The sequence below is a fragment of the Ammospiza caudacuta genome, chromosome 2, assembly GCF_027887145.1.
Source record: "Ammospiza caudacuta isolate bAmmCau1 chromosome 2, bAmmCau1.pri, whole genome shotgun sequence".
Taxonomy (NCBI): domain Eukaryota; kingdom Metazoa; phylum Chordata; class Aves; order Passeriformes; family Passerellidae; genus Ammospiza; species Ammospiza caudacuta.
In genome coordinates, this window is record NC_080594.1 from 29,214,164 (window position 1) to 29,240,983 (window position 26,820).

General features: G+C 46.2%; 1 protein-coding gene across 1 annotated transcript in view; it reads right to left on the reverse strand.

Moving 5' to 3' along the window:
* Positions 1-5,728: 5,728 nt before the first annotated feature.
* ARHGAP31 (Rho GTPase activating protein 31) overlaps positions 5,729-26,820 on the reverse strand; it is a 60,141-nt gene continuing 39,049 nt past the window's right edge. The window contains exons 4-12 of the mRNA XM_058824975.1: positions 24,611-24,693; positions 23,882-23,989; positions 22,054-22,199; positions 20,569-20,767; positions 18,670-18,794; positions 16,183-16,242; positions 14,723-15,343; positions 14,083-14,393; positions 5,729-13,193 (exon numbers count right to left, since the gene is read on the reverse strand). Coding sequence (XP_058680958.1) covers positions 10,752-13,193; positions 14,083-14,393; positions 14,723-15,343; positions 16,183-16,242; positions 18,670-18,794; positions 20,569-20,767; positions 22,054-22,199; positions 23,882-23,989; positions 24,611-24,693 — 4,095 coding nt within the window. The 3' untranslated portion in view covers positions 5,729-10,751. The remainder of the gene's footprint in view (positions 13,194-14,082; positions 14,394-14,722; positions 15,344-16,182; positions 16,243-18,669; positions 18,795-20,568; positions 20,768-22,053; positions 22,200-23,881; positions 23,990-24,610; positions 24,694-26,820) is intronic.

A 26,820-nucleotide genomic window follows, 5' to 3' on the forward strand; every position in this document is an offset into this window, starting at 1 on the left:
TTTTTTCTCTTGTTCAAGATTGTGTCTTTGGGAAGGGAAAACAATGAACATCTGTGTCTAGGACATGTGGGGCAGGGCAATGACAGGCTGTAACACCCTGCAACAGCAGAAACTCAGCAGCCAAATAATTCCTTGCCAGAGTGATGAGGAAGAGGAGGAGGCACATATAAGGGTGAAGAGATGAGGAAGAAAGGTTGAGTCCCTGCAACACAGAAGGAGCTTTCTGTATGACTGTGCCTTCAGAACTGACAATCCTCACGGATCAGCCACTCCCCTGGTTCAGTGGTGTGGTGACTGTCTTGGAGACCCTGGACTCTGAGAAATTCCACAAGGAAATTCGTCTTCAGCACTTTTGTTGTGAGACTTGAGTCATGGATTGACCATGCAGATCATGTATGTCAGTGATTAAGGTTTGGTTTTCTAGGGGGTGAGGGGGAAGTTTGGTGGTAGGTTAGGTTTCCTTACGTTTTAGCTTTCATGTTTTTCTGATTCTGCACTGCTTTAGTGTGTAGCAGTTCTGAACTCCATATTAAGGGACAGTAAGCTCTCTTCACAGAGTAGGTAGACAAAACAATTCCTTTTCCAGCTTGGGACCGAGAACAACCAACCCAAATTTCAGGCCCAAGAGCATAAACAACAGTGGACTGAAGAGAGAAAAACAAGATGGGACTTATAACCTAAAGCTATAGTTGGACAATTAACTCCAATATGCAAATGGATCAGAACTTATAAAAATGAGAGACCCTGTGACCGGTCATTCATTTTTGTGACCATTTTGGTTCATCTTGGGTGTAGCGCTGGCTGGGCTCTTGTACTGCCCTATGTGCATCCATTGAGGCCTTTTAATAAATACCTACTTTATTCTTTAACTCCATCTAGCCTCTGTTCTAGGTCAGCCTTCACAAGGCATCAGCAGAGTTGGGTGTTTTTATGTTTATCCTGCTGAAAGCTACAGTAAAACCTAAATGTAAAGAAAGCTAAAGAGAATCAGCATCTGCCAAAGTTAGGGAGCAATGGCAAAGACTAGGTTCTCTGCTACTGGCCAGAAACTGCAAATTCCTGCCAACTGCAACAGCAGAGAGGAGAAAAATGGAGCAGGAAGGACACAGCAGGCACAGAGACTCTGTCCTTGCTCAGCCAAACACCTCCAATAACTCTTGGTCGTGGATAGGTGCCCGCCTGCATAAGGGCCTCTTGCTTGAGTTTTTTTCTGAAACTCAAGCAGCTCTGCAAATGGGTGAAACAACTGGCTCTGGGACCTTCCAGAGGCCAGCAAGGCCTTCTGAACATGGATATCACTGGACATTCTGCCTGGAGAAAACTGTAGGACCACAGAAGCTGGTAAGATCAAATATTATTTTTCCTCCTCTGGTCTTTTGCTCCACCTAAGTGTGGTGTGATTACAGCATTGCATTTGGTATAGAGGAAAGTGCTGCAGGATTTTGAAGGAGAAGAGAAACTGGCAATACTTTAAATAGACTGTTGCAGTATTAACTGCTCCAACCAGTTGCAAATTATACCATTGACCTATTACATAAATGGCAGCTCAAGTCAATTCAGTTTGGGTTCTTCAAATTTGCTTTCTGCTTCTTAAGCTTTCCCTCCCATTGCACTTGATGATTTGTGTACTAAAAAAATAAAAGCTGTGACCAAGTAAACCAGGCAATGGTGGATGAGTGCAGAAGTTCCAAGAATGCCACAGTGCATACAGAAAACCCCAGGTTTATCTGCCTGAACTAAGGGAGAAGGAGAAGATTGGACTGATGACAGAATTATGTTGATTAGGGTCATGAAAAATCCTGCTGAAAAATCAGAAAAATCTGTGCTTCTGAAGGTTTATTCCAGCCTCTGAAATTACCTGAGGTGCCAGGGAAAGGGTGAGGAAGGGATGGAGTCTGTGACAGGAATGGTGGTGACCAGGCTTAGGTGTCAGCTGAGAGTTGTAAAAACACCCTGGTCATTCTCAGCTGTTAGGATTGCTTCCTGAAGGCATGGATGTATGTGGGCTTCAGAGCAGGCAGTGTGCATGCGTGCATGAGAACTGCTGCACTAAGACATTCTGCTAACACAGAATGAAGCGAAAAAATTCTGCAGGTGAAAGTCATTTGGTTTGTTTGCAGATTTGCTCTGTGTATTCGTTCTCTACAGGTGTGAATATTCACAGTTCTCTCATGGCAATAAAAGCACACTTCAATTCTCTCATGGAGCTACCAAATGTATTTTTAGATTAATCACTTACTGCAATACTCCCAGCTCTGAGAAATCAAGAGTCTTGTTGAGAAGCACCCTCTGTTCATAGCTGATAGAGTGCTGTGTCCTCCAATCCAAAAAGAATCCCACATGCTGCCCTCCCACCCACACAGAAATGTAACCTGGTGTTTTTCACACTGCTGAATGTTTGTTGCTGGCAGTACTGAAGGTGTCTGTTCCTTCAGGCAATGGGGCATTGTGGGGCTGCCTTTGTGTATTTTGTGCCTCAACCCCCATTTTTCCAAGTTTTCCTCCCCCTTCCTCCTTTCCCCTCACTTCTTCTGTAGGAGACCTCTTTGCACAGACCCTTTCAGGCCCTGTTTTTCTTTACTTTGCTGGTTCATGTATGACATTAAATGGCCATTATGTGCCATACTTACATCTGGCTACCCACCTCACTGGGAAAGCTAGGAACCAGGCTGACAGTGTTGTTCTGTACCTTCTGACCTGGGTGATTTATTCCCTTTCCCACTCACTGCACTGGCATCTTAGTTTTTCACATTCCTTACAACAGGGACTCAAGCCAAGCAAATGTTTATTGGGACCAATGACCTAAAACTAGCTCCTAAATGAATCCTCCTCCTCCTCCCAACCCTTGGCAGCCCTGCCCTCCTTGGCAACTGGGAAATCCCCTGCCACGTGTGGTATGCTGGGAACCTCCTGCAAGAGCTCTCCTGCCATCTCAGGCATCTTTCGGAGATCCCGCTTTGGGAGGAGCGGATTGTGACTGCTGAGGGCTGATCTTCAACAGGGAAAAAGGTGAGGGTGTTTCTGCCTTGCTTCTGAGGTGAAATTACATCACAGGCAAGGTCATGTGCAGTTCTTGCACGATCACCAGTTGAGATAAACCCTGCAAGAGAGACAAGGGATGAGCAGTGAGCTGCTCTGGCTACACAGGGCGGCTGCTCACTGTGAGCCAATGCAAGACTTCCTTGTTTTTCCCAAAGCAACGCTCACCTTTAGCAGGGTGCTGTGGCTGGCACAGAGGCTGGAGACTGTGAATCCAAGTCACTCTGTAAATAACCAGCTTAGTCCTTTTATACTGTCTGACCCTTGATATTTAAAGTAAATTATCTCACAGTGAAAAAAAAAAAAAAAAAGTAAAGCAGTTTGTGAGCACTATTTTTTCTATTTTTTCTGATTTCTTCTTCCTGATCTCTGTGAAGGAAGAGGAAAATAAAATGTTACCTGATATTCTTCAGACTGGTTCAACTTAATCTCATGGCTGTTGGGTGTCGGGTTTTTTTTTTCCTTTTTGGATTTTACTTATCTAGAAATTTCCTCTGTTGAATAATCATCATGTGTGTTATTCTCCTTTCTCCAGTTCTGGTTGTTCCCATGTTTGTGTGCCTTGTGGTTCTTTCTTAAGCAGCTACAAAGTTTTTTTTTGAAGTCATTTCCTCTCACTGAATTCAAATAATTCCTGGTCTTTTCAGATAAGGAATTTAAATGACAGAGAAATGTACCCTCTGCAGCAGATGTGCTATGGAAGAAAACAGGTCCCATTTTAAGATGGATCTGGACCCAAATTGCAAACATAATTTCTAGGAGTTGTCTAGGTTTGCAAAATGTAGCTCATCTCACACTGCAGTTTGCTAAAAAGACATACAAAAATATGTTTCATTATGGAATAAGGCAAACATTCAAGTTTTAACACTCACACTGTGTCTGATGCCCTCAGAGAGGGCATCAGGACTTGGGCAGATCTGAGCTTTACAGATCCCATTCATTTCTAATCCTTAACACTGAAACTGTTCATCCTTTACCCTTGTGGTGAGGCACGTTCTTTGAATAATTTACTCTGTCCAGATGCAAAATGAACTCAGAAATCTGACTTCATTTCTCTATTCTTGGCTGTTACAATTCTGTTCCTTTTGTTGGTAGTGGTGTCTTGTGCCAGTCTCCCTTCCCTTCCCTGCACTGCCTGCCTCCCCTTTGCTGCCAGCTGACCTTTACCCTCATCCAGTGGGATTCCAGTGGGATTCCAGTGGGATGTCCTGCTGCCCAGAGCTGCTGGACTCCTGGGTTGCACTGGGGATGTACGAGACACCAGTGTCAAATGCTCCTTGGTTCTGGCTAAGGTTGACTCCTGGTTAACAGCCAGGTTGGGAACTTGCTTAATCCTGGTTTTGGCTTAGCTGAAAGTATCCCAAATGTTGTAGCTGTGGCTTCCAATACAACCTACACAGGGTACTGCCCTGAGTCAGGCAGGCAAATGAAACTGGCTGAAAATGTTCAAGCACTGCCATGTGTTTAAGCACCCTGATTTAGGGCACAGTGCCAGTGCAGCAGGAGCAGGTCTGCAGTGTCCCTTTGGCCTAATTTCTAATTTTTGTAACCATGGGAATGCTGTGGGGCAGTCTGAGGTTCTCCCCTTGCCTTATGGCCAAGTCATTGCGAGACTCTGTGGCACAAAGAATGGGAAAATACTGGTTCTCATACAGCACTCATAATTGGTCCTGGCTAACAACAATTCCAGAGTTCAACAAACATGGTTTTCTCTCTCAATTTGTATGCCAGTTGCCATGGTAAGCAGGAAGCACAAGCCAGGCATTTTCCTAAAGGGAAACTGAAGTCATGAAGGAGGTAGGAAAGGGAGTCAAGCCCTGAGTTCTGCTGCTGAGTAGGAAAAAAAATATTTCATTTAACCTGATGATTCATCTGCCTTTTAGGGAGAACAGTGATCAAGCTGCACTGCAGACACATCCACTGAGGCTAAAAGCACAAAACACTCCTTTTTTTTCCCCTCTCTTTGATCCCAGGATGGAATAAGGGACACATAATACCAAAATTCACTTCCATGCTGCAGCTCAGAGATTGGCTCAATGAGAGCCAAGGAACTAAATTAATAATTTGTTTAGGTTCTTGCTTGTCCTTTACAAATCAACAGAAGTGCATACACGATGCATCAGCAGCCTTCATAGTAACTTCTCCTGTTCCAGCCTGGCTTGTGCTGCACAAGAACTGGGAGCACAAAATTTTTTCAACTTTGTGCTCTACTCTGCAAAGCTCTACCCTGCATTGCTCTGCATTATCACAGGCAAGGCAGAATTCTGCAGGAGATGTGCTAAATATGAGCACATGATTGCACATCACTGAAACTTCAGCCTGGTAGAACTAGCAATGGTAAGAGGAAAGATTATTTCACCCTTGAAAATATTAAAGCATTTCAGATAACAGCAATTCCACAGAAATCTCCAAGCCCCCACTTCATTTTCAGAGCTGCAGAGCAACTGCAGCTCCCACAACCTCCAATCAGAAAAGTGTGTGGTCAGGGCCTAACCTCCAGTCCCCACCATCAAAGCCCACACAAACACAGATCAGTGCCCTGGCCACTCACAGAACAAAAGAGGGGCTCAAACTCTGTGTCAGAGGACAACAAAAGCATTTGCGCTGTATTCATAAACCAAATTCAGAAAAAAAATGGCATGTTCCACAACATCACTAGGGCACAGATCTGTTTTTATAAAAACTCCAGTTTAATCTCATGGCTGAGACCTGGCAAAACATCTTTCTTTTGTGGCTGTTGTTTTCTTTCTTTTTTTTTTTTTAAACAATCACACACAGAGTCAGGCAAGTCCACACAGAGGAAAAAAAGCTTAACAAAACTGCAATTCATCAGAGCTAGCAGGAAAAATAATCACAAAACCAGGGCCAGTGGGATGGAGACAGTCCTCTTCATAGTGTCCAGCTTCCAGCCCTTCTCTTGACCTGGCAGCAAATAACATTCAAAGGGAACTAGTGCCTGCAAGCACAAGATCCAAGGTCTGGACTGTATGGAGCCCTCAGAAAGTTCTTGCCTTCTGCCATCCTTCCTTTCTGGGGCTGTTTAAGTCTTACTCCATCTCCAGTCCAACTCATGGGAAGTTTTCCATTCCTTGCTTGGAGCATAATTAGTTATCACCAGTAAGCCTTTACATCAGTTAGGAGCAAGCAAAGGTTAAACAAAATAGGGATCATCCCTAGAGATTTTTATTCTTTTTTTTTTCCAGAGATGGAGAGAAGCAAAAAGGACAACTGCAAAACCTGGGCATGCCTGAAAGGTTGTATGTGCTTCAGTAGATTGTCTGCATTTTCAAGGCCTGGGGAGAAGCTTGTGGTGGAAACTAAATCAGCCCTTGAACTCTGGTCTCCCCTGGTCTTGTCCCTCCTTTCCCAGGACAAGATCCTTCTCAGGAAGGCACATTCAGGCCTTCTGCCCACCACAGATTAACCAGAACTAATTAGCTTCTCTGTGGGCAAAAAGCCACTTGATCTCACACTCTCAGTGCTGCAAACCTAGCAGCAGAAAGCAGTTCCATGCATCAGCCCAAGTTTCACAGATGTGTAAAATACTATTTAGGCAATTCCTTCATGTTAATTACATTTCCTTTTTAAAATACATTTACATAGAATGATCTTTTATATATATATATATAGGTTTATATATATATATATATATATATAAAATTTTAAAATATTCACCATTCCAGGTGTTTCAGAATCCATAAAGAAAGAAAAAAATATTTTGATTGCACCATTTGGACTGGACGCTGGATGAGGGAAAATGTTGCAGACTTCACAGATGCTCTCTAAAACAGACTTAAGTTCCTCTGAAGCTCTAAAGGTGAAACAATAAGTACTTCAGTTTTTCTACAGTGATAGCATGAGATGGACAGCCCAGAGGGCTGGGGTTTATAAGGTAAAATATAACCTTCATTTCTGTTTACTCTCGTGCCAGTGAGGCAGCTCCCACACAAGCTAACATTGTCCATGTCCCTCCTTTCCATCAGGGATTGTCACCTTTGCCAGCTCAGCCCTTTCACTCTGAGCTAGTTTAAGAGAAGCTGCACCAACTGCCTGACTACATGGGAAAAGAAATTTACTCACTCTTCCTCCACTTGTAAAAGCCCACAAGCAACACATGCTGGTGATATTTTGTCATGTCTGATACTGGGGCCATCTGCAAACTGGGCAAAAGCCTTTACTTTTCACAGTCTCAGGAGAATTGAAATGTACTGCAGGGTCTCTGAAGTGATCCTTGTGGAGCTGCAGATGATGAACAAGTCTGTTTAGGAAGTCCTTTCAATAATACCAAGAAAAATCAGCTTTGCTCACCTGGGCCAGACTCATCTCCCATAAATCCAATCTATCCTTCATCATAATGCTTCACAGATAAACGAAGGAAAAACAAAAACAAAGCCCCCAAACAAACAAACAAACAAACAAAAACAATAAAAACCAAACCCAAAACCAAAGAGAAAAAAACACAAGAAAGAAGAAAATCCTTTCTTAAAGAGACCTGGTCTGACCCTGAAACTGACACTGGGGATGGCTTGGTAAAGCTGGATCTCAGGAAGCTCCTGCTACCCAGCCAGCACCATTCAGAGGGAGGTGGTGTCTGTCTCCTGGCCCTGCCCATCTCCCAGGCTCTGGCCCTTCAAGCTGACTGCAGGCACCAGTATCAGCATGGACCCAGCATCAAACTTTACAGACTCTGCAGAAAGCTGAATCTGGAGCTGAGAACAACAGGGCACCTTGCAACTAAGAACATGCTTTCATCTCTGCAGGACCTGGGGCTATATTTTAAGTGTTGCGGATACATCAGCTGGAGATGAAATTGTAGATAAGCAATGGGATCAAGCAACAAAATAGAGATATCATTGCAGCATCTCTGCTTAATTAAAATCTAGCACCCAGATCTGAGTTCAAATTCTGAAATACCCTTAAAAAGTATAGTCTGGATACAGATCTTACTTGAGGCTGATTTTTAATATCAAGCAAAGATTTCTAATAATTTTCTCTTGCAGGAGTTTTACCACCTATGCCAAAAGCAGTATTACTTACTGGAATGCCGTTAAGAGTTGAGACAGTGTATTATATACAAATTGCCAGACCTCATTTCTTGTTCATAGATCAGCTTATATGAGAATAAGGAGGTGAAAAAAATGGTTGTAACATGCCAAGGTTTCATCACATTTTCTTTTCCTTCTGATGCATTACTTTGTGAGCTTCTCTAGCTCCCTTCCAGCTGCCTTGGCAGTCAAAACTTCTAGGACCTGAGAGACTGTAAGTCCTTGTCCAAAGCAAACTCTTTTGTTGATGCCAAAAATCCTGGGCATCATTTCCACAACTTTTACTTCCTCTAAAGCCTTACCACAGCACCTTGTATCACACCTTCCCTTTGTCATTAACCCAGCCATGGTGATCAAAAGCTCTCTCATGAGGCAGTGCCATGTATATGCAGTGTGGAGCTGTGCTAACTATGAGGAGCATGAAGGACTGGAAATTCCCTAGTTTTAATAAGAGGCTGCACAGGCATATTATGGTCTGAGAGTAGAATAATACAATTGTCATGAAGCTGCATATTCTGGGCCTGCTGTCCACAGCTTGCCCAGGTAAAGCATAGGCTGCTGCCCGTGAAAGAACATGGACCCAAACAAGAACTCCAGGCTCTCATCTGGTTTAATAATTTCCCTCAACAAAACTGACAGCACAGACTTAGTTCTCTGCTCTGTTCCCATGTGGTACTGTACACAAATGAAGAGTGCAGCGGGGAGGATCAGAGACTGCAGCTTGTGACAAGGAAAAGCCCTCTTGTTTTTCACATTCCCTTTGGAAATGGAAGGAGAAAATTCTGCTGAAGATATATTGCTTGTGTTTGTGGGCCCATAACTTCTCAAAAATACTCTGGCATATCTCTCCTTTTGCAATCAGAGAGTTCAGAGAAAGCACTGCATGGGGGGCTCAGGGCCCTCCAGCCACAATGGCACTAATAAAGTGACACAGTCTGCACAGACCAGGAGCTCATGGGGTGAGTTTGCTAACCACTGGAAATTGCCAGGACTTCACAAAACAAAGCCCTAAACACCCGTCTTTTGGGAAATTCTGGCTGACACTCATTGTGGTGGCCATAGCACTTCCTAAGAGTTTACTGCTTAAACTATAGCCCATCACAGCCACCTGAGGGCCTGCAGACAGACATCTCCAGGAATGATGGCCCCTGCAAGCACATTACAGGGACAATTTCAGTGCTGGCAGCAACACCTGTGTTCCCATCTCCTCTCTAGTCACCAGTGACTCTTAAATTGCAGAGACAGCACAGGCTGTACCTGACTTTGCCATCACCCACAGTCATAGATCAGGCAATAGATGAGCCTGTGGTGAATGCAGAGTTAGAGGCTTTATAAAGGAAGCTTTAATTCTATTCCCATGGCAGTTGTTGCATATCTGAACACGTATTTGCCTGTAACATTAATGTTTCCTTCAGGAGAGAGTTTAATTCACTTCAAATCCCCCTCTCAGGACTTGTTCATGATCTGTTCTGCAGTCCCACAAATCATCCTCTTTACCATACTCTTAATCAATCTGAAAGCACTGAGGTCCAGGGAGGTGGCAACCAGCCACACTCTCAAAGAAACAGTGTAAAAGCATAGGAGAGGAAATTTAAATGGAGAAGAAGCACCTGGGGACATGCCACCCAGTGGCAATGAAAGACCAAAGGTCAGAGATATGTCAGTCAGGGTGCCAGAAGGCAACAGCCCAAGGACGTAGAGATAAGGAGATCCTCTTGCTTTTGTCTGCTGTTGGCAGTGTGGAGCTCAGCTGGAGACAGCTGCAGAGGCGTCATCTGGCTTTAAGCAATGATGAAAATGGTTGATACTGGCCTTTGGTGTGACCTTGCCTTGGCTTTCAGTGCTTTCAGCCTGAGGGGTCTCCACGCTGGGCAGCCAGCTGCACACTCATTCCTCACCGCACCCGCCTTATGTGCCCAGGGAAGGAGAGACTGAGCACTCAAACTCCTGAGCAAGACCTGGAAGACTGAAAGAACAACTAGGCCTTTCCTGTCCAGCGGCCTTCATTCCAGCCCTTGCACAGGCTGGAAAGAGCACATCTCTGATGCAAGGAGAGAGCTGGAGGCAGTGTCTTCAGGTTGTGTGCTTATCACTGAAACACCCTTGGGTGCCTCACGCCCTGTGTGATTTGCTCATGCTAGCTTCACCTTCCTCTTCAGCTACCCCCAGCCTCCTGCACTGTTTATGTACACTGTGTAAATCAGAAAGTCCTTCATTGGAGTCTGGGAAACAATGGTAGGAGGTCCCAAACATCTGGACTTACCTCCTCAGCAGATGTGCCCTGCACCCTGAGCTGCAGTGTTTTGTAACAATGTTTCCTCTCAGCTCTATATCATAATTATACAGAGATTTACCTTTCCTTTTTTCCATAGGGAGGATGAGACTTTCACAGGGCTTGTTAGAGAACAGGTGTGAGAAATGCAATTCCCTGGGACTGGCTTACCATTAAAAAAAAACAGACAGTGAGGGACTAGGCAGGAGCAACAAGGGGAATGAAAAGCAAGACAAAGATACCATGACCTTCCATAGCAAAAGCTTTGCAGGAAACCGTAAAGGATTCAGGTCCATCTTGCACAGAATAGTTTTAACAACAGCAAAATGGCAACAGAGTTGGTCTTGGACACTCCCATTACAGCCATCACAGAAAAGGAATAGGAGGAGCAGCTGCTACTCAATCTGCCTCCCACTTCGTCCATCCAGGATCACGGAGCGCCTCTGGGGCTGGTAGAAGCAGCTGGTGGAGGTCTCCAGTCTCTGGCCGTTCTTGGGGATGGTCATTTTGTTCCGCAGCGTCACGCCCGCGGGGTCGGACAGATCCCCACAAATGGGGCTCAGGGAGGAGCTCTGCGTGGGGCTCCTGATGGGCGACAACAGCACCCTGGAGTCTGCTGAGGACGCGGGGTGGTCCATGATGGGGAAAGGGGGACTGAAGAGAATCAGACTCTGGGGCCTCCCGGGCCTAGATCTGTACGAGGGTTTGGAGAACCCCGATGGCCTCTCTATCTTTGAAGACTGTGGGTTATCTCCAGCTGCCTCCGCGCCAGAGGTGCGCTTTCGGCGCAGAACGGGGGCATCCAGAGCAGGGTGGTGACTGGACTGAGACGGCTCCAGTGGAGAGCCCAGGCTGCCATGCCAAGGGCAGACTGAGTCCTTTTGAGCAGGGTCACTGTTTTCTTTCTCTGCTTTGGCTTTCTTCTCTGTCAGCGGGCTCTTGGGAGCCTCCAGGTGGCTCCATGCCACCCATGGAGCTGGCCTGATGGCCTGCTTGGCCTCTGATTCCTTCTTCTCAGTGGCTAGAGCAGCATTCTGAGCCTGCAGGGGCTGGGGGATCTGGGTGTACTGAATCTTGGGTGGTATCACAGGCACTGCTCTAGCCTGGCACATCTTAATCATGAAGGAGGTCCTGACTGCTGACACGCTGACAGGGGCAGAGTTACGACGGCCGGTGGTGGCGTGGGCCACTGCCAGGTAATCCAAGTCTAGATCCACGGGGGCATTGAAACGGGACCCCCAGGGAACACCCCGAGCGGCAGCAGGGCAGTGTGTCGGCAGCGATGGGACAGAATCACTGCTCTTTACTTCCTTCTGCCCATACAGGAGGTTCCCAGGGGCAGATGGCATGGACAGGCTCTCAAACGTGAAGAAATCTGGGGCTGGAAGGAGTGAATCCAAGTTGAGGGATGAAGGCCTGGTCTTTATTTTGCGAGGTGTTTCTTCACCTTTATTGCTCAGCTGTGACTCAGCAGCAGAACACAATTTGGTGACAGTCTCGCCTCCCAGGGCAGTGTCCTGAGACATGGATAACTCCCCCTTTGTGTTCTTAGTCTGTGAAGAACTGCCTGGGCTATTTTGGTGTGGGAAAGACAACTCGAGCTTTGGGCTCCAAGGGTTTTCTTTGCTCACATGCACTTTCTTTCCCTCTGTCTCTGAAAGAGGGACTCTGGAGGGTCCTGCTTTCTCACCTGGTGCTTTCTCCCTGATAAGGGGGTACTCAGGTTTTGAGGGCTCTTCTGAAGGACTCGGGCCATTCTCATCTTGCATCACTTTGCCCAAAGCAGAGGGGGACGTGGATGGTGTTTTGGACAGCTCACAAGTCACTGAATGCAGCATGTCACTGCAGGGCTGCTGCTGGTCAGGGGCATCTATGAAAGAGAATGGGGTGGCCCACAGGCTCAGCACCGTGTCTTTGCTGTCCAGGGAGAGGCTGCGACTGAAGCGTGGCCTCAGAGAAAGGCTTGTGTCTGCCCTCTGCCTCTGTGGGTGAAACTCCTGCGTCATCTTCTCCTGAATGTCCTTAAAGGTGGGGGAATGGAGAGGGCTTGTAACCCACTGGTGATCCTCCCAAGGCTCCACAAGTTCTAAGCTCTGCACATTATCTGTCCAGGCATCCTCATCATCCTGGTCAGCAGCATCCTGGGTTCTGCTAACAGCACTGCCTTCTTTCCCCTCCTGGATTCCAGCTCCACGCAGTGCCTTGGAGGAGGGTGTGTCCCTTTCGTCAGTAGTCATTATCTCATGTTTCTCCCTCTCCGTCTGGACTCTGGTAAGACTGTCCTTTTCCCTCTGGAGCTGGTAAGTGCCATCTTTTTCTTTCCCTGATTCTGGACATGCTCCTTTGGAACAAGATAATCCATCACTAGTGGCAATCTCATTAAATTCTGATTGACCATGAAGTGTCCAGTCCGGGGTAGGAGTGAGACATTCACTCCTGCTCTCCACCATTGACTGCTGGTTCTTTGGAGTGGCTGAGCCCGTTGGAACTGTGCCCAGTTTGGGTAGGGCTGAAGCAGCACTCTGCTGTGCAGCTGCATCAGACTGGCAGCTGGGGAGGCTGTCTTGTTGCTCCATGCCACTGGCACCAAATAAAGGCACCTGAGTTATCTGTGGTGCTCTGCTTTCAGATTTCTGCTCAGTGAGGGTGGGACTCTGCCCTGGGCCGGAGGAAAGACTTTCTGTTTGTTCTGAAGAGGAGGATTCGGAAATTTGGCTTGTCTTGGGAATAGCTGCTGGCAAGAGCAAGAGCTCCTCTTCAGGTTCAATGATTTTCAGTTCCTGCTGTATGTCTGGCCACAGCGGTTCTAGAAGGGCATTCGATGGGTCCTCCTCAGTCTGAAAAACAGAAAAAATGGGAGTTCACAACTTCCCAGTAAATACCCCTCCATTTTCCCCAAACAGCCCTCCTAGAACATCCAGGCTCCTGGATGAGCATGCTCATGGGTAGAGAAACACAGACACACAGACTGCTACCAGTTCAAGGAAGAAAATGCATCTATAAACAAGTGGGTTTATGGAGGAGAAGGTCTGAGGTGCAGCCAAAAGGAGGCCTGGACAGACATACTGAAATAGTGAGCTGAATGAGTAGCTGGAATGTTCCAGCGCATTTCTCAGCAATTCCCATTCAGATTCGCTTGGCCTTGCCAGAGAAAATGCATTCCCAAACTGCACACAAACTCGAATGAATAATCTATTCAAGGAGATATGCCAGCAGATCTTTAAATAGCTGTCCAGAGATGAGTATCGCTGTAAGAAACTTGGTGAAAAGGCTTTGCTAGAGATACAGAGGAGACAAAAAATAGTAAGAATTTAAAAAATAAAATTGTGTGTAGAGAATGGGAGTAAAAAGGACTGTTCAGGCTGTCCAGGACAAATGGGACAGCAAAAATAGAAGGGGAATTCAAAGACCACAGGTCAAAATGTTCAGACATCCGGACAGTCTCACATCTGGAGAGTCTCAGAGCAGACAGATGGTACAGACTGAAATTCTACAGTTACAGGAAAAGATGACCAAAAGGGGACAGTAGGTAGTTACATAAAGGTAAATCACCACATGGAGATTTCACAGAAGTGAAATAAATCAGTTAATGGTCAATTATTGATGCTGCTTGGCCTAAGTTACAGATTGAGTTTTCACAACTACAGACACACAATGAAACTTTAAACAACCTCCCAGTCACCACCACAACATGGTCCCCCACCTTTCTCATGCCTTCTTCCTTACCACATCTCTTAGGCGTGATCCTCCTTCTGTCTTAGCCATCTCAACCTCCTGTTGGTCACAGCTGCCTTCTGAGGAGACATCCTTCATCTTGAGCTGTCCTTGCTCTGCTTTGTCTGCTGGGAGTGGTCCCTTATGGAATTCTGAAGTTGGTGTTTGTTCCAAGGTGGGATTCTGCTCTGAGGACTGCTGGGGGCCACTGGTGCTGCTTGTGCAGCTGCTTTGCCCACGTGTCTCCTGATTTTCTGCTGCTGGCTGTGGCGTTTCCAGGGACTCAGGTTTCCCAGCTGCCACCAGCTCCTCAGGATGAGAGCCTGGGTGAGAAACACAAACGAATGTAACTACTTGAGACTGAAAACTTGTGCACTGGGACATAGCAGTGCTGCCAAGAGCCAACACCAACTAACAAAGCTGGAGAGCTCTCTCCAGGCACAACCACATGTTTTGAGGTCACCCACTTCCCCAGGCTCCTTACTGCAACAAGCACCACTCTGACCTGCTATCAAGCCAACACCCACCCTGCTATAGGTTAGTTTCTCTCCTGCCACAAGCTCAAGCTGGAGAAACCTCCACACCACCAAGCTGCAGGGCACTTCCAGCAGCCCAGGTGAGGATCCATGTCCCCCTCCTTAACACAGCTTACCTCTGGATGCTGCCAATGGCAGAGCTGGCCCCAGCTGTTTCTCCTTGCACTCCACTGCCTGCTCTGTCCTGGTGTGGGTCCCTGGCTCCAGAGAAGAGGAGCTCGTGCTCTCCACCACGGAAGACAGCTCCTCTAGGCTGGAAAGAGAATGCTTCTCCTTGGTGGGCAGGCGGCAGGGTGTGCTGTTGGTGCTGATGACCGCCGATACCCTCAGCGGGACAGAGACAGCAAACGGCTCCGAGATGTTCAGGGCTTTCCTCTGGTGATGAGGAGAGGCCTCCAAGGGAAAGAGGCTGCTTGGGAAGCCTGACTTGGTGGCTGTTTCAGAGGTGTAGAACATGAGCACTCCTTTGGCTGCAGTCTGCTCGTTTTCAGCATCCTCTGCTACCCGGAAAACCTTCAGCTGCTCCGGGGCTGACTTCACCTGCGGCGTGCGGGGAAGACCTCTCTCCCCACCCAGCTCTGAACTTCCTCTGGCCCCCATGGCAGATCCTTCCCGCTCCCACTCATTCTCCTTGCTGAGGTCATATGAGCTGCCTGTGCCTCCTGTCCGTATCTTGGTGGGAACAAAGAATCCTCCCGTAGTCACTGACCGCTTGAACCTGCTTTTGTCATCCTCCCCTAGAGATGGGAACAGAGAAGTGAGTCAGTGGGAAGCAAAGAACTAGCAAACAAACTTCCTCTGTGAGGAGCCCTCCTCAATCCCTCCAGGGATGAGTCCTGTCCTGCTGAACACTCAGATTTCCCCAGATAGATGAAGCCAAGTGGCACTGAATGCTTTCTATGCTCTAGCCTAGGGCTTCTTTCAAAACAGGCAGTCAGCACAGGACTGAATGCTCTCCAGTGGAAACCAGCTCAGACTGTTATTAGACACCCTTCTCCATTCAATGCAGCCAAGTCTGGGGCTATCACATAGTGCCCACAATGCACACACCAGGCTTTGTCACCTTTTTGTAAGCCTTTTTCACCTCCAATCCCACCTGGGATTTTTGTGCCCAGAATAACCAAGAAAGAAATCAGAGCAGTCCAACTGCCAATAAAGATGCAGCTAAACACAGAGGTAACTCTCAGGTGGATGCACTGAGATAAACAACACAGAAAAGAATAAAAAATGCACACACACAGAGGTGGGGACACACGTCAGCAGCCACGGCATAAGTACAGGAGGATACACAACCTGGTGAGATAGACACAGATTGCTCATCCACTGAGGGTGGTGAGACTCTGGAACAGGCTGTCCACAGCAGCTGTGGATACCCCATCCCTGGAAGTGTTCAAGGCTTGCTTAAGTATTGGTACCACCTGGTGCAGTGGAAGGTGTCCCTGCCTGTGGCAGGGGTTTTGGAACTGGGAGATTTCTAAAGTCCCTTTCAACCCAAACCATTCTGTGATCCATGCTGCTGAGAATGCAGAGCTGCAATCCTTCCCCCTACAGTACAGCCAGGCTGTGGATGTCTCACCTTCCACTGGCAGGGAGCACAATGAGTCCATGCTCTTTGCAGGCCGGATAGTTGCTTTTTCTGTGGAAAAAGAGTTGTGAAAGCAGGTATCAGATCCTGTGGCTTTGCAGGCTTCAGCCCATAAAGATCAAAGGCTGCATACATATAGACAGGCATGCCAGGCAGACATTTTCCATTTCCAAGCATTCCCCCATGTATCTACACCACATGGCCTATTACCCACAACACTTGTCCACACAGCTGGGGATCTGCTAGTGCTAACAACAGCTTTGCACCTGCTGGACATGTGGAGAGCTATACTTAACCCAGCCAGACAACACCACCTCCACTCTGAAGCAGTTAAGCATCCCCAAAGCTGCCATGTGCCACTCCCTTCCCCGACTTAGTCAGGCTATTGGTTGTGGGGGACTTTTTAACTAAACTGACATAAATGCCTTATCACCTCTCATTCCTGATAGCAAATGTTGGGTTATTTTTACGTTGCACTCCCAGCTCTTTTGCTGATGTGAGCATACCCTGCCTACAGCAAGAACTCTGGGAAATTTCTGACGGCAGTGAGACCTATTTTGCTGGCCATCCTCACTGGACTTGCTTTTTCAGAAACAAGCTGTTGTTTGTTACTATGCACTCTACAGGTCTGTTCCTGAGAGGCTTTGGAAGCTTGTAGCTGTTACTGCTCTGAAAAAGGAAGGGAGGTAGGGAAATGTAGCTGGCAAGGAAGACAAGTTAGTCTCTGGCAGCCCAGAAAGGGCCCATGGAGATCTGGAAAATGTCTGGGAGTAAAGTTTGCTGTTTACAGAGTTGCACAAAGTAGGTAAAGCAGAAAGTCAGCAGGCTTGTTGGACTTCATTTGTTTATATAATTGAGGCTTCTGGCTCTGACTCTCACATGAGCATAGGAGAAACTCCAGCTACTTTTTACATTTATATGGAGTCCTGGCTGCTTTTTATGTTCATAGGATATGATGTCTTGAGCACTGTTTCCACTTTCCAGAAGGAACAGAATTCAAGCTGGGGAGCTGTGTAAGTCACATTTTATGTGACTTACAGATTTGTGTGCACAGACTGAAGCTGTGCTAAAGCATGTGCTGAGTTTCAGCAGCAACTTTGTCTGTTCCCTCACATGAGGCTGTAAGCAGAGAGCACTGGAAAATGTAACCCAGCAGCACAGAAAGGCATTGCTTCAGTGCTGAAAACTCTGCACAAGGCTGTGCATCTGTGTGTCCTGCTGGTGAAGGTGTCCAGCCCCCTGCCACTCAGAGCTGTCCTTGGAACAAGGCTCAGCCTCCACGATCACTGGGGCTGCCATCCTTCCTGGGCCTCCTTGGGATAGCGCTATTCTGGGACGGAGTATTCCTTATCAAAGTGAGAAGGTGATCCTGTGATCAAAATAGGATAGAGAGCTATTTTGAAGTCTGTCATGGCCACACTGTGTGAGGCCATCTGTACATGCAAAACATGGGGAAGGCAGGGGTCCAAAAAGACTGGATCCAGTATTTGGCTTCACACTCATTTCTGATCCGAATGCAGCCTCTCCTATATGTGGTGGTAGCTAACGATGCCAATATTAAATGTTTTATTTGAAGTCCTACAATGTTAGGCAGTGGTCCTCCAAACACCAGCTCCTGAAGTCATGAGATTTTATAAAGAAAAAAATCCACTTTCATCTCCCTATAGAAAACAATTCCTTGACTTGGAGATACTAAAAAAAATCTGGAACATATAAACCCAAAACATTTCTTTATGAATTCAAAATAAAAGGGCATGCTTTCTTTTTAAGATTGTGATTACTTTTGAGTCAAGTTCATGATTTTTAGAGCTTGAGTCATCATTTCTTAACACTGGGAACTGGCACTGCCATGTGATTTTCTAGGAAGCAGAGTGTTTAAGAGATTGCAGCCCAGGAGAGGTTAGAACTTGGGATTACAGCCAGAAGAAAACACAACTTCTCTCTTGTAAATTCTGCAAAAGGAATGGCTTCCCTCAAAGTGCTGAGAGCCAGAGCTGAAGGCACTCCTGGTGCCTCAATTTTCACAAAGACACTGAATGCAGTTGGTTCTTTAAAGTCCTTTAGTGGAAGGACAGCCTGGAAGGGCAGCCTAGAAAGACAGCCATGCACCCAGTGCCATGTAATGAGCCTCAGGAGACACAGACTGGCTGGGCTGGAACAGTGGACGAATCCAAACATACACAACATTTCCTACATTTCCTAGTCCCCAGACTTGACAGCTGGACAACAGGAGCCCATTTATCAGGTACCAAAATGCAATATTTGCTGTAGCTGTCTGTCCAAGCCTCCTGGAAGGGTGTTTCTTGCCATCACAGCAGAATGTGAGAGATGTGCAGGAAACCAGGCAACAAGCAGGACCCCATTAGACTATCTCAAGTCTATGGCATTAGGGACAAGTGGATACAGGCTGTCCCATGCTACCAACAACACAGGAGAAAGCCTCAGAGAGAAGCATTCAGCTGTAAAGTGTTTTCTTACCAGAGAGCTTCTGTGCCCTTACAAAGACACTCCCATTTCGACTCAGTTTAGACTTTGATTCTGAGCCAGAACGGCCCAAATTAAATATTGACTTCCATTTCTTGGACTTGGTGGATAATTTCCTCCTGGAAGGAAAAAGGGCTCAGATGGTCACCAAACCTCAGCAACTTTTGCCTTTTTAATGCCCTCCAAAGGCCTCTGAGCTGTCTCCCCTCAACACTTTCTATTTTTTTCTTCTCACACCTCTTTTAACTCTAAAGCATGCAAAGCATAGCCATACAACCAACCCTTGTTGGCTGCATAGGTAGCAATCACGCTGTAATGATTTATCTGTACTGCTGATTTAACTATTTCATGGATGGAAAGACACCTAAGCCTTCAGATAGTTAGTTCTGGCATCATGCTACAGCAACAGTGATTGAGCAATCAACCATGCTTGTCTCCAGAAAAGAGTGATTTTCAAGGCTCAGACTATCCTGAAATAAAGCAAAAAAAAATTGCTTTTTTAACAGGTTTTAATGACACAATGTATTATAAATTCCAGGGAACTGATGGAACTGCTACCATTTCTCAGTGCACAAAGTTATGCTTTAAATACCATGTCTTATGGCAAAAATAAAGGGATTCCTTAACGAGAACTAGCTATTAATGCTTCTCAGGCCAACCTTAATTTAATCACAGGTGTTATATATTCATGTGCAAGTATAATGTACTAACCAAACAGGAGGAGGTTTAAGGGAATTAAATCAATTTCTCATAATCCTCAGAGGAAGTGGGACACCAGTTCTCTGAGTCTCTTTGGAAATCCCAGCTTTTGCAGAAAGAAGCTTCTTGTCCTAATGCAATTTTTTCTTGTATACATATTTCTTTGTGAAGATCTGTTTCACTTCCTTCATTCTCATTCTGACTCCTCCTTCAATCTCTCCATCTTTCAGAGCAAGAATTCTCCTAGCTCCCTGTCCTGCTCTCCACACTGGGCTTTCTATCCCCATATTTCTGCTTTTCTTTCTGATCAATACACAGAGAAGTACAAATCAGTCCTACAAAGGAGATTAATATTTGGGGATAGGACTTTTCAAATGAGAAAGGAGAAGACACTCTAGAGGGACAAACATATTTTTGTCTTAAGCTGGTTATCCTCTTGCCAGTATTCTCTTAGATGACTCCTTTTTGCTTCAATATATCAAGTGCCAATAAATATCTTTTTGTTCTGGTGCTTTCTGGGTCAGTAGATTAATGAGCCTCCTGCTGCAGAGGCTATAATCTATCTGAACCAGGCAGTAGAGTGGCCATATATTAACAGTTAGATAGACCAATAGATAAATACTTATTCTGGGCAGCTGTGCCAACAACTGCAGCAACCTCAGCTGCAATCAGACTCTTCTCCTGGCAGAGACATAGCTGGCACAGGTGCCACTGTGTAAATATCTCTCCATGCTGGGACTGAAAATAAGCCTTCCTGCTTGGCTGCAATTGCAGAGGAACCAGGAGAATGAAGAATCTGGAGCAGGTCACTGGCACCAGGCGTGCCCTGGACCAGCCACCAGCAGGTGGAACTCGTAGATGAGCTGTGCCCCAACCTGCTCCACGCTCATCCCGTGTTTAGCCAACTTCTGAGCTGGCACAAGGAGGCAAAGACAACTCATTCCTCCTGCAGGAGGTCTGTGAGGATCTCCCTGATGGAGAGAGGAGAGCTAGTGAAGCTATGAACCCAGCACCTGAAATACTTCTCAGGAGTAGCTCTGCCTCTTTTGAGGACACTGAATTTTCTTTGTGTAGGGGCAGTAGATTCAGATGAGCGCAGGTGTGGGGGTATCACATTAACAGAAGGATCATGCCCAATCACACTGGGGAACCTGCACTTTTCTGTTTGTGCTTCACACTCCTCTTGGCACTTACTTGCTGTCAGGAAGGTCAACAACTGTGTGGAAGAGGGACCCAATTACAGGCACGATTTCAGGCAAGCTGTTCTCCCTCCTCTCCTTCCGAGCAGGATGGGATGCAGACAGACTCCGTGCCTGGGCTTCTTCCAGGCTCACCAGTTTCATTGGCAGGGAGGCCGAGGGGAGGGTCAAACTTTTCACAACTGATGCACTCTCTGAAAAACAAGAAAATACATTCCAGCCTGGGGTGAGGAGAGATGAGAGCAAGAGCTTCATGACTTTATTTGACTGGAACATCTCCTGTGGAGGGGGGAAAGAAGTGGCACGTGCAGGGAGAAAGGCTTTTTGTCAGATAAGCCTTTCAGCTCCCCAGCAACCTTATCCATCTGAGAACATTCCCAGCAGGGGCTATGCTTGCCAGCCAAAGGCTGGGTTGTGTGGATTTGCTTCCTCTGCTGCACACACTTCTGTGTGAAGGAGGTGTCTCTGAAAACCACCAGGATTCACACATTCCCTTTACTCCTCCCTCACTCCCTTCCTCCATCTCACCCCCACCCTCCCCCAATTTTGGAGCAGTTCACTCCCTGATCCCAATTTGGTTCTTTCTCCCACTTCCACATCTTTCTCCTTATCTTGTTGCAGGATGGGGGATTGTTCCAAAAACCAGCATTAATTTAACTTTTTAATCCATTTCAGTGACCAGAAAGCAGTCTCACTGATAACCCAAAGTGTCTGTTTGTGGGGACAGGGGTAAAGCCATGTTAAGGTAAAGATGGGCAGAATGAGCTGACACAGGGCTGCAGAGCAGAAAGGTGGATACTGCCTGAGTACTGAAGGTATCAGAAGTCTTTTGAGTGTGTAAAATGGGAAGGTGCATATTTCTGCAATTACTGCAGTGAGGTCACTGTGGATCCATGCCTTCTCACTTCCCAGTCTTTGCCAACAAAACCATCACTAAACAGCAAAATCAGCATCTCTGAAAACTATTGATGTCCCAGGAAAAAATACATCTCTTTTATAAAATGTCCTCAGGAACAAGATAGAAGTTTTTGGAGCACAAGATTAATTTTTTTCCCAGGAGTGCCTGGGAGTGTGACCTCTGCCTTGGGTGGAAATAGTGGCTGCAGGGCAGGTATTGATGGTATGAGGAATTGTAACTGGGGGAATCCGACAGAAGAGCTGAGACTGTGGCTGATGGACTTAGAGAGAAAGTTAAGACCAATACTGAGAATCAATCAGGTGGTTCTTCCTTTTGGGGAAAGGGTTAAGCCACAGGAGATCATGCAAAGGATGAGATATAAGGCAACCTGAGAAAACACTAAAGGAGGCTAGTATTGAAAAAGAAGATGTTGAAGATAGGGATGAAGAAGACAAGAGTAATGAGATATTGGGCTCAAGGTGTCTTTGGGGAAGTCTGTGGTGATAGCAAGGGTTTCTGTGCTTGTAATGTTAGTTGAAGGGAGAGCAAGTGACACGGGAAGTGGCTCAGGGAGGTTGCTACCAATGTTCTCTGCAGAGCTGGCTTTCCTGGTGTTGTTGAAGATCTGATCCACGTGGTTCAGGATGAACTCGATCACCAGCTGCTGCACGCGCACCTCCAGGAAAGCTGCATCCCCATTGCAGCCAACGGCCTCAATCTCCTTGGACCTGCACGAGCAAAGAGGGGCACCACTAGTGAGCATTGCCACACACAGCCCCTGGCAAGGACAGACCAGATTCCTTCCTGCAAGCAAGGCAGCTGGGATGATTTCCCCACTCTTGCTGTACCTCTTCCTCTCCTTCCCTCACAGGCCCTCATCCTCTCTTTGTCTTTTCACTCTTTTAAAAATTATTTTCTTTGATTTCTTTGCCATCTCTGCTACTTCCTTTCCTGAATGTGTTATTTTCCCCACATGGCTTTTACATTTTCAGCAGGTAAAACTGTGACTCTCAAGTTCCATTCTTCTCCCTTTTTCCGATTTTAGCTATGTCAAGGCTGGGCCTGAAAAAACAACACAGGAGCCTTCAAAGGCTGCTTCTAGATCCCTACTCAGTGCTTCAATGACCTCTCAGTGAAATCCCTTAGACCCTGCTAAGGTCTTCCCCATGCCAATTTCTTCAATACTTCACTGTGTGCCCCAATAGTCTCTTCTCTGCCCCCCATGTGCTCTCACATTCTCAATCTTGCTCTCAGCAAAGGAATATTCCTTATCTTGACATGCCAAAGTGTTGCTGAAGAAATTATCTTTGGGCAATGGATCCTTTGTAAAGTTAATGACTGGTGTGTTAGATAACAGCTTGGGGCATTGCCAAGAGGATAACCCTGTGAGGAGACTGCAGTTACATTGCTTGCTCCTTTCTTTTCCTCCCTGGGACTTGTACTTATTAAAGATTGCAAAGGAAAAACAGACTTCATTGGTTTTTTTGACAAGGACAGATGTTAGAATGAAAATGTCTCAGTAGTAAAGTCCCAATTTATGATATTCAATAGTGCCAACATTTGATTCATTTTCAGAACCTGCTCTGGCAATTTTGGGATTCAGAAGGGTGAGATAACTCTTTAGAGCATGCTTTTCAGGCCTGTACCTCTCTAGCCAATGCTCTCTGCCAGCCCAGGGCTACCCTGATGGCTCTGCCATCACCCCTCTCCTGCCCAGCTGCACTCTTGCACTCTCCTTGCATAGTTCATTCCTCTAAATGCAGGGGTATTGGATGGCTGGAAAGGGAATTTTGACAAGATACAAAATATTTAATTTTTTTTCCCATATGCTATTTTTCCTTGTTCTGCTTAGCTCTACAACATAGCAGCCAAACCCCTGCCTGCATCTAATCCAGGCTTCTTCACAGCAGAGTGCCAGGCATAACAAATATGAAAAACTAGCTGGTGGTCTTGAGATCTGACACTGGCTGCCGTTTCAAGCCCAGCAAGCTCATCTCAATTTTGCACAAGCAGATCTGGGAACAGGTCTCTAGTATTATTGCCCTGTTTTTCTCCCTCCTGATCCTTGCTGTCTCTCACTGCCCTGCTGCAGAAGCACTGGCACCATCAAAAATGTCATTAGCATTCCCAAGTGATGAGTTAAGTTCCCATTTCTAAATCTATGCTCAACTTGCAAATAACAACTTTTTTTTAATAAGAAACACACAAACCCACAAGCTTCCTTGGACGCTGGCAGCAAAACCTTAAATTATTCAACCTGGAAGAAAAGCTGTTTGCTCTGCTATGCTCTTCCCTTCAGTTGCTCAGCTTTTCCCCATCTTTGCATTTTCCTCAGGTCATTGAGCTCAGATGCTGCCACTCCCCTTGGAACTCAGCACGGTGCTCTAGATTAGAGGAACCTCTACGGTACCTGAGGAGATTTGGAGCCCACACCAAGGCCAGGTTTCTGGTGTGCATGTTGGTCATGTTGCTGAAGGAGGCCAGGTGAGTCAGGTGCTTGATCAGGTATTCCAACGTCCTGCAGTGGTTTCACACAAAAAAAGAAAAATGTGTCACATTACCAGTGCATGCCTGCTGGGACAGCAAGGCTCAGAGCCAGCCCTGTCCCCTCCCCAGGTGTCTGCAATGGCATCACAGAGCCCGTGGGGCAGAGGAGACACAGCACCAGCATCTGCAGGGGATGGCAGTGAATAGCTGAACAGGTGAGCTCCAGCTGGGGTGGCCAGGGGTGGGGCATGAACCAAACTATCCTGAGCATGATGGGAGCAAAGAACACGGGAGATGGGTGGAAGAGGGAATGGGATGCTGCAAAGGCTGAGCTCTTAGATCTTGCTCAAGCACCTCCAGCAGATCATCTTCTCCTTACCACACCCAGGACACTGCCCAAGGGTGCCACAGTGCTCATACTTGGGGAAGGGGGATGGTAAGAGTGCAGCAAGAACACCTTGTTCTGTCTCTAACAAAGGTTTGTTCAATGATATTTAAATGCCAGATAAATTGTTGCCAGATTTGGAAATGGTGAGTCAGCTTTTGGAAATTGATTTCTGGAAATGAATCCTAGAGCTATTTCAGGCACTATTCCCTGATGAGAGTGAGGTCACCATGCTGATCCTCAGCACCTCTGTGGACACAATCTTACCTGTAATGTGATGGTGGCAGCTCCTGGATGACATTTTGAATTCGTGCCAGCTGCTCATCCTCGGGGAAGCGCGACACTGCTTCCTGCAGGGGCACAAGGAAACAGTACACCCTGGCAATGGACTCAGGGGAAAAGGAAGAGGGATAAGAAGGATCACACGAGACACCCTTGTCTCAGAGGGAATGCTCTCTTGTTACCCTACAGAGCTATTGGAAGAAGAAGTTTCTTTGTGTCCCCAGCACAGCAGAGATTTCATGCACTGTTACTCCAAGTCTCAGCACCATGCCCAGACATTCAGACATGGTGGTCAGTATTTATGGGAGAGGGGCAATCAAGGACTTAGACCTTCAATTACAAATTACAGGGGGGGGTTTGGTTTGTGTTGGTTTGTTTTGCTTTGCTTTGCATGGGGTATTTCTTTTTTTGTTCTTTTCACTTTTTAAAACTTCGTTAATGATGGATAAAATGAGAGGGGAAAGAGAGAGGTGAAAATAATGGAAAAAGCAAAAAGCAATGACAGCCCCCAAAAATAACCTGTTAAAACATGTTTTTCAAGCTGTTTTATGAGAATACCTTGAATATACATGTTCTGTATTCTTCAAAATAAACAATATTTTGACTGTCATAACAACATAGCTGAAGGGATTATTTTTGTGGGTTTGCATATTTCATGATGGAAGAAGCCATAGCAGAATCCCTGCCCAGCAGATTAATAAACTCTTATACTCAGGCTTAGACAGAATCAAAATTATACATCTCAGTCTTGAGCAAATGTCTACAGACCAAGAGCTCAGAAAGCCATGAGAAGCTTTTGTCAGCATTCCTGGGAGTTCACTGCATTGGCATTCATCTGTTCAGCTATTCCCTTTCAATATTTCTGCTGGGGGAGGACAAGCCACCACCAGTTCAAACAGTGCACGACTGTCTGGGAACCTCCTCCTACCCACCCGCCTGCCGCTGGAGCTTGGAGCGAGTTCAAAGGAAGATGCTGTGACCCACACAGCCAGCACAAGCTTTGCCTCCAGACAGATGTCAGCTCTGCCAGGGGAGGAAAGGAAGGAAGCAACCCTTCCCAAGCCATCCATCACTGAAACATCATGAACCTGAAATTACCACTGCTAGAGAAGCATCTTCCTGTAGCAGCCACTACAGCACCCTCTGTGATGATGCTACCACTGCTGGTTTTGTCACAGCCCTCTTCCCTGCAGATCACTTCTCATCTGCAACCATCAGCTAACCAAACACTGCCAGAGAAGTGATGGCAGATAAAACAAGTGAGCTCACTAGTTAGGTATATATGAGATGCACATGTATTTGGTTTGCCCAAATTAAAGGCAGGTTAACTCCTTCTAGTGATTTTACAAGTGTCTGTGTGTTGGAATGTTGGGGGACACAAGACAGATGATGGACTTTGGACCTGGTTAACGTAAGAGATTTGATAACAGGATGCCTTGGCAAAAGCAAACGGAACTTTGAAAATTAGACCTGGGTTGCAAGGAGATTAAATGAAATGAGTTTACCAGAAAAAAAAAATCCCATTAAACTCTGCAAGCAAGACATGTTGTTATATGCATAAGTTTGTGTATGTGATTTTAACCTAATCATTGCAGTGCACATTACTAGTCTCCCTGAAATAGTATATAAGTGTTTGTATCCCACAACCAAATCGGATTCTGATCACCAAGTCAGTCTCCATGTCTCTCTCCATCGCCGACATCTATGGTGTCTTAAAAAGAAAGCCCAGAAATCTGAAGCATAAGAGCTCTTGTCATCTTAATACAATGTTTCCAGCTGAATAGCCTTGTCCAAAAATGGAGACTGAGAGAAATAAAAACTTTAACTGGTGCACCTAAAGCATTAGATTGTACACAATATTTTCTCCCCTGGTGCACATTTTTATTCCCATATTCAACCTTCCAGGTCTCAAAGACCTAATGATTAGACAGCAAGTGAATACCAGCTTCTCTGAGGTCCTGACCTGTTCAGTCCTCCAAGCCACATGTCTGACCCACACGAGCTGTGCTTTGAGACCTGAGGAGCCCTGCAAAACTGCAGATTACAGCAGCAGAATACAAAAATTCAAGGAAGAACCAATAATTCAATGTCTTGCACATCTGTTCATCATGGTATGAATTTACGCCATTTAAGATTTTTTTTTTTAACTCCACTAGTGATTCTGGGAGTCCACAATTCATGAGCCCTTGTTAAGG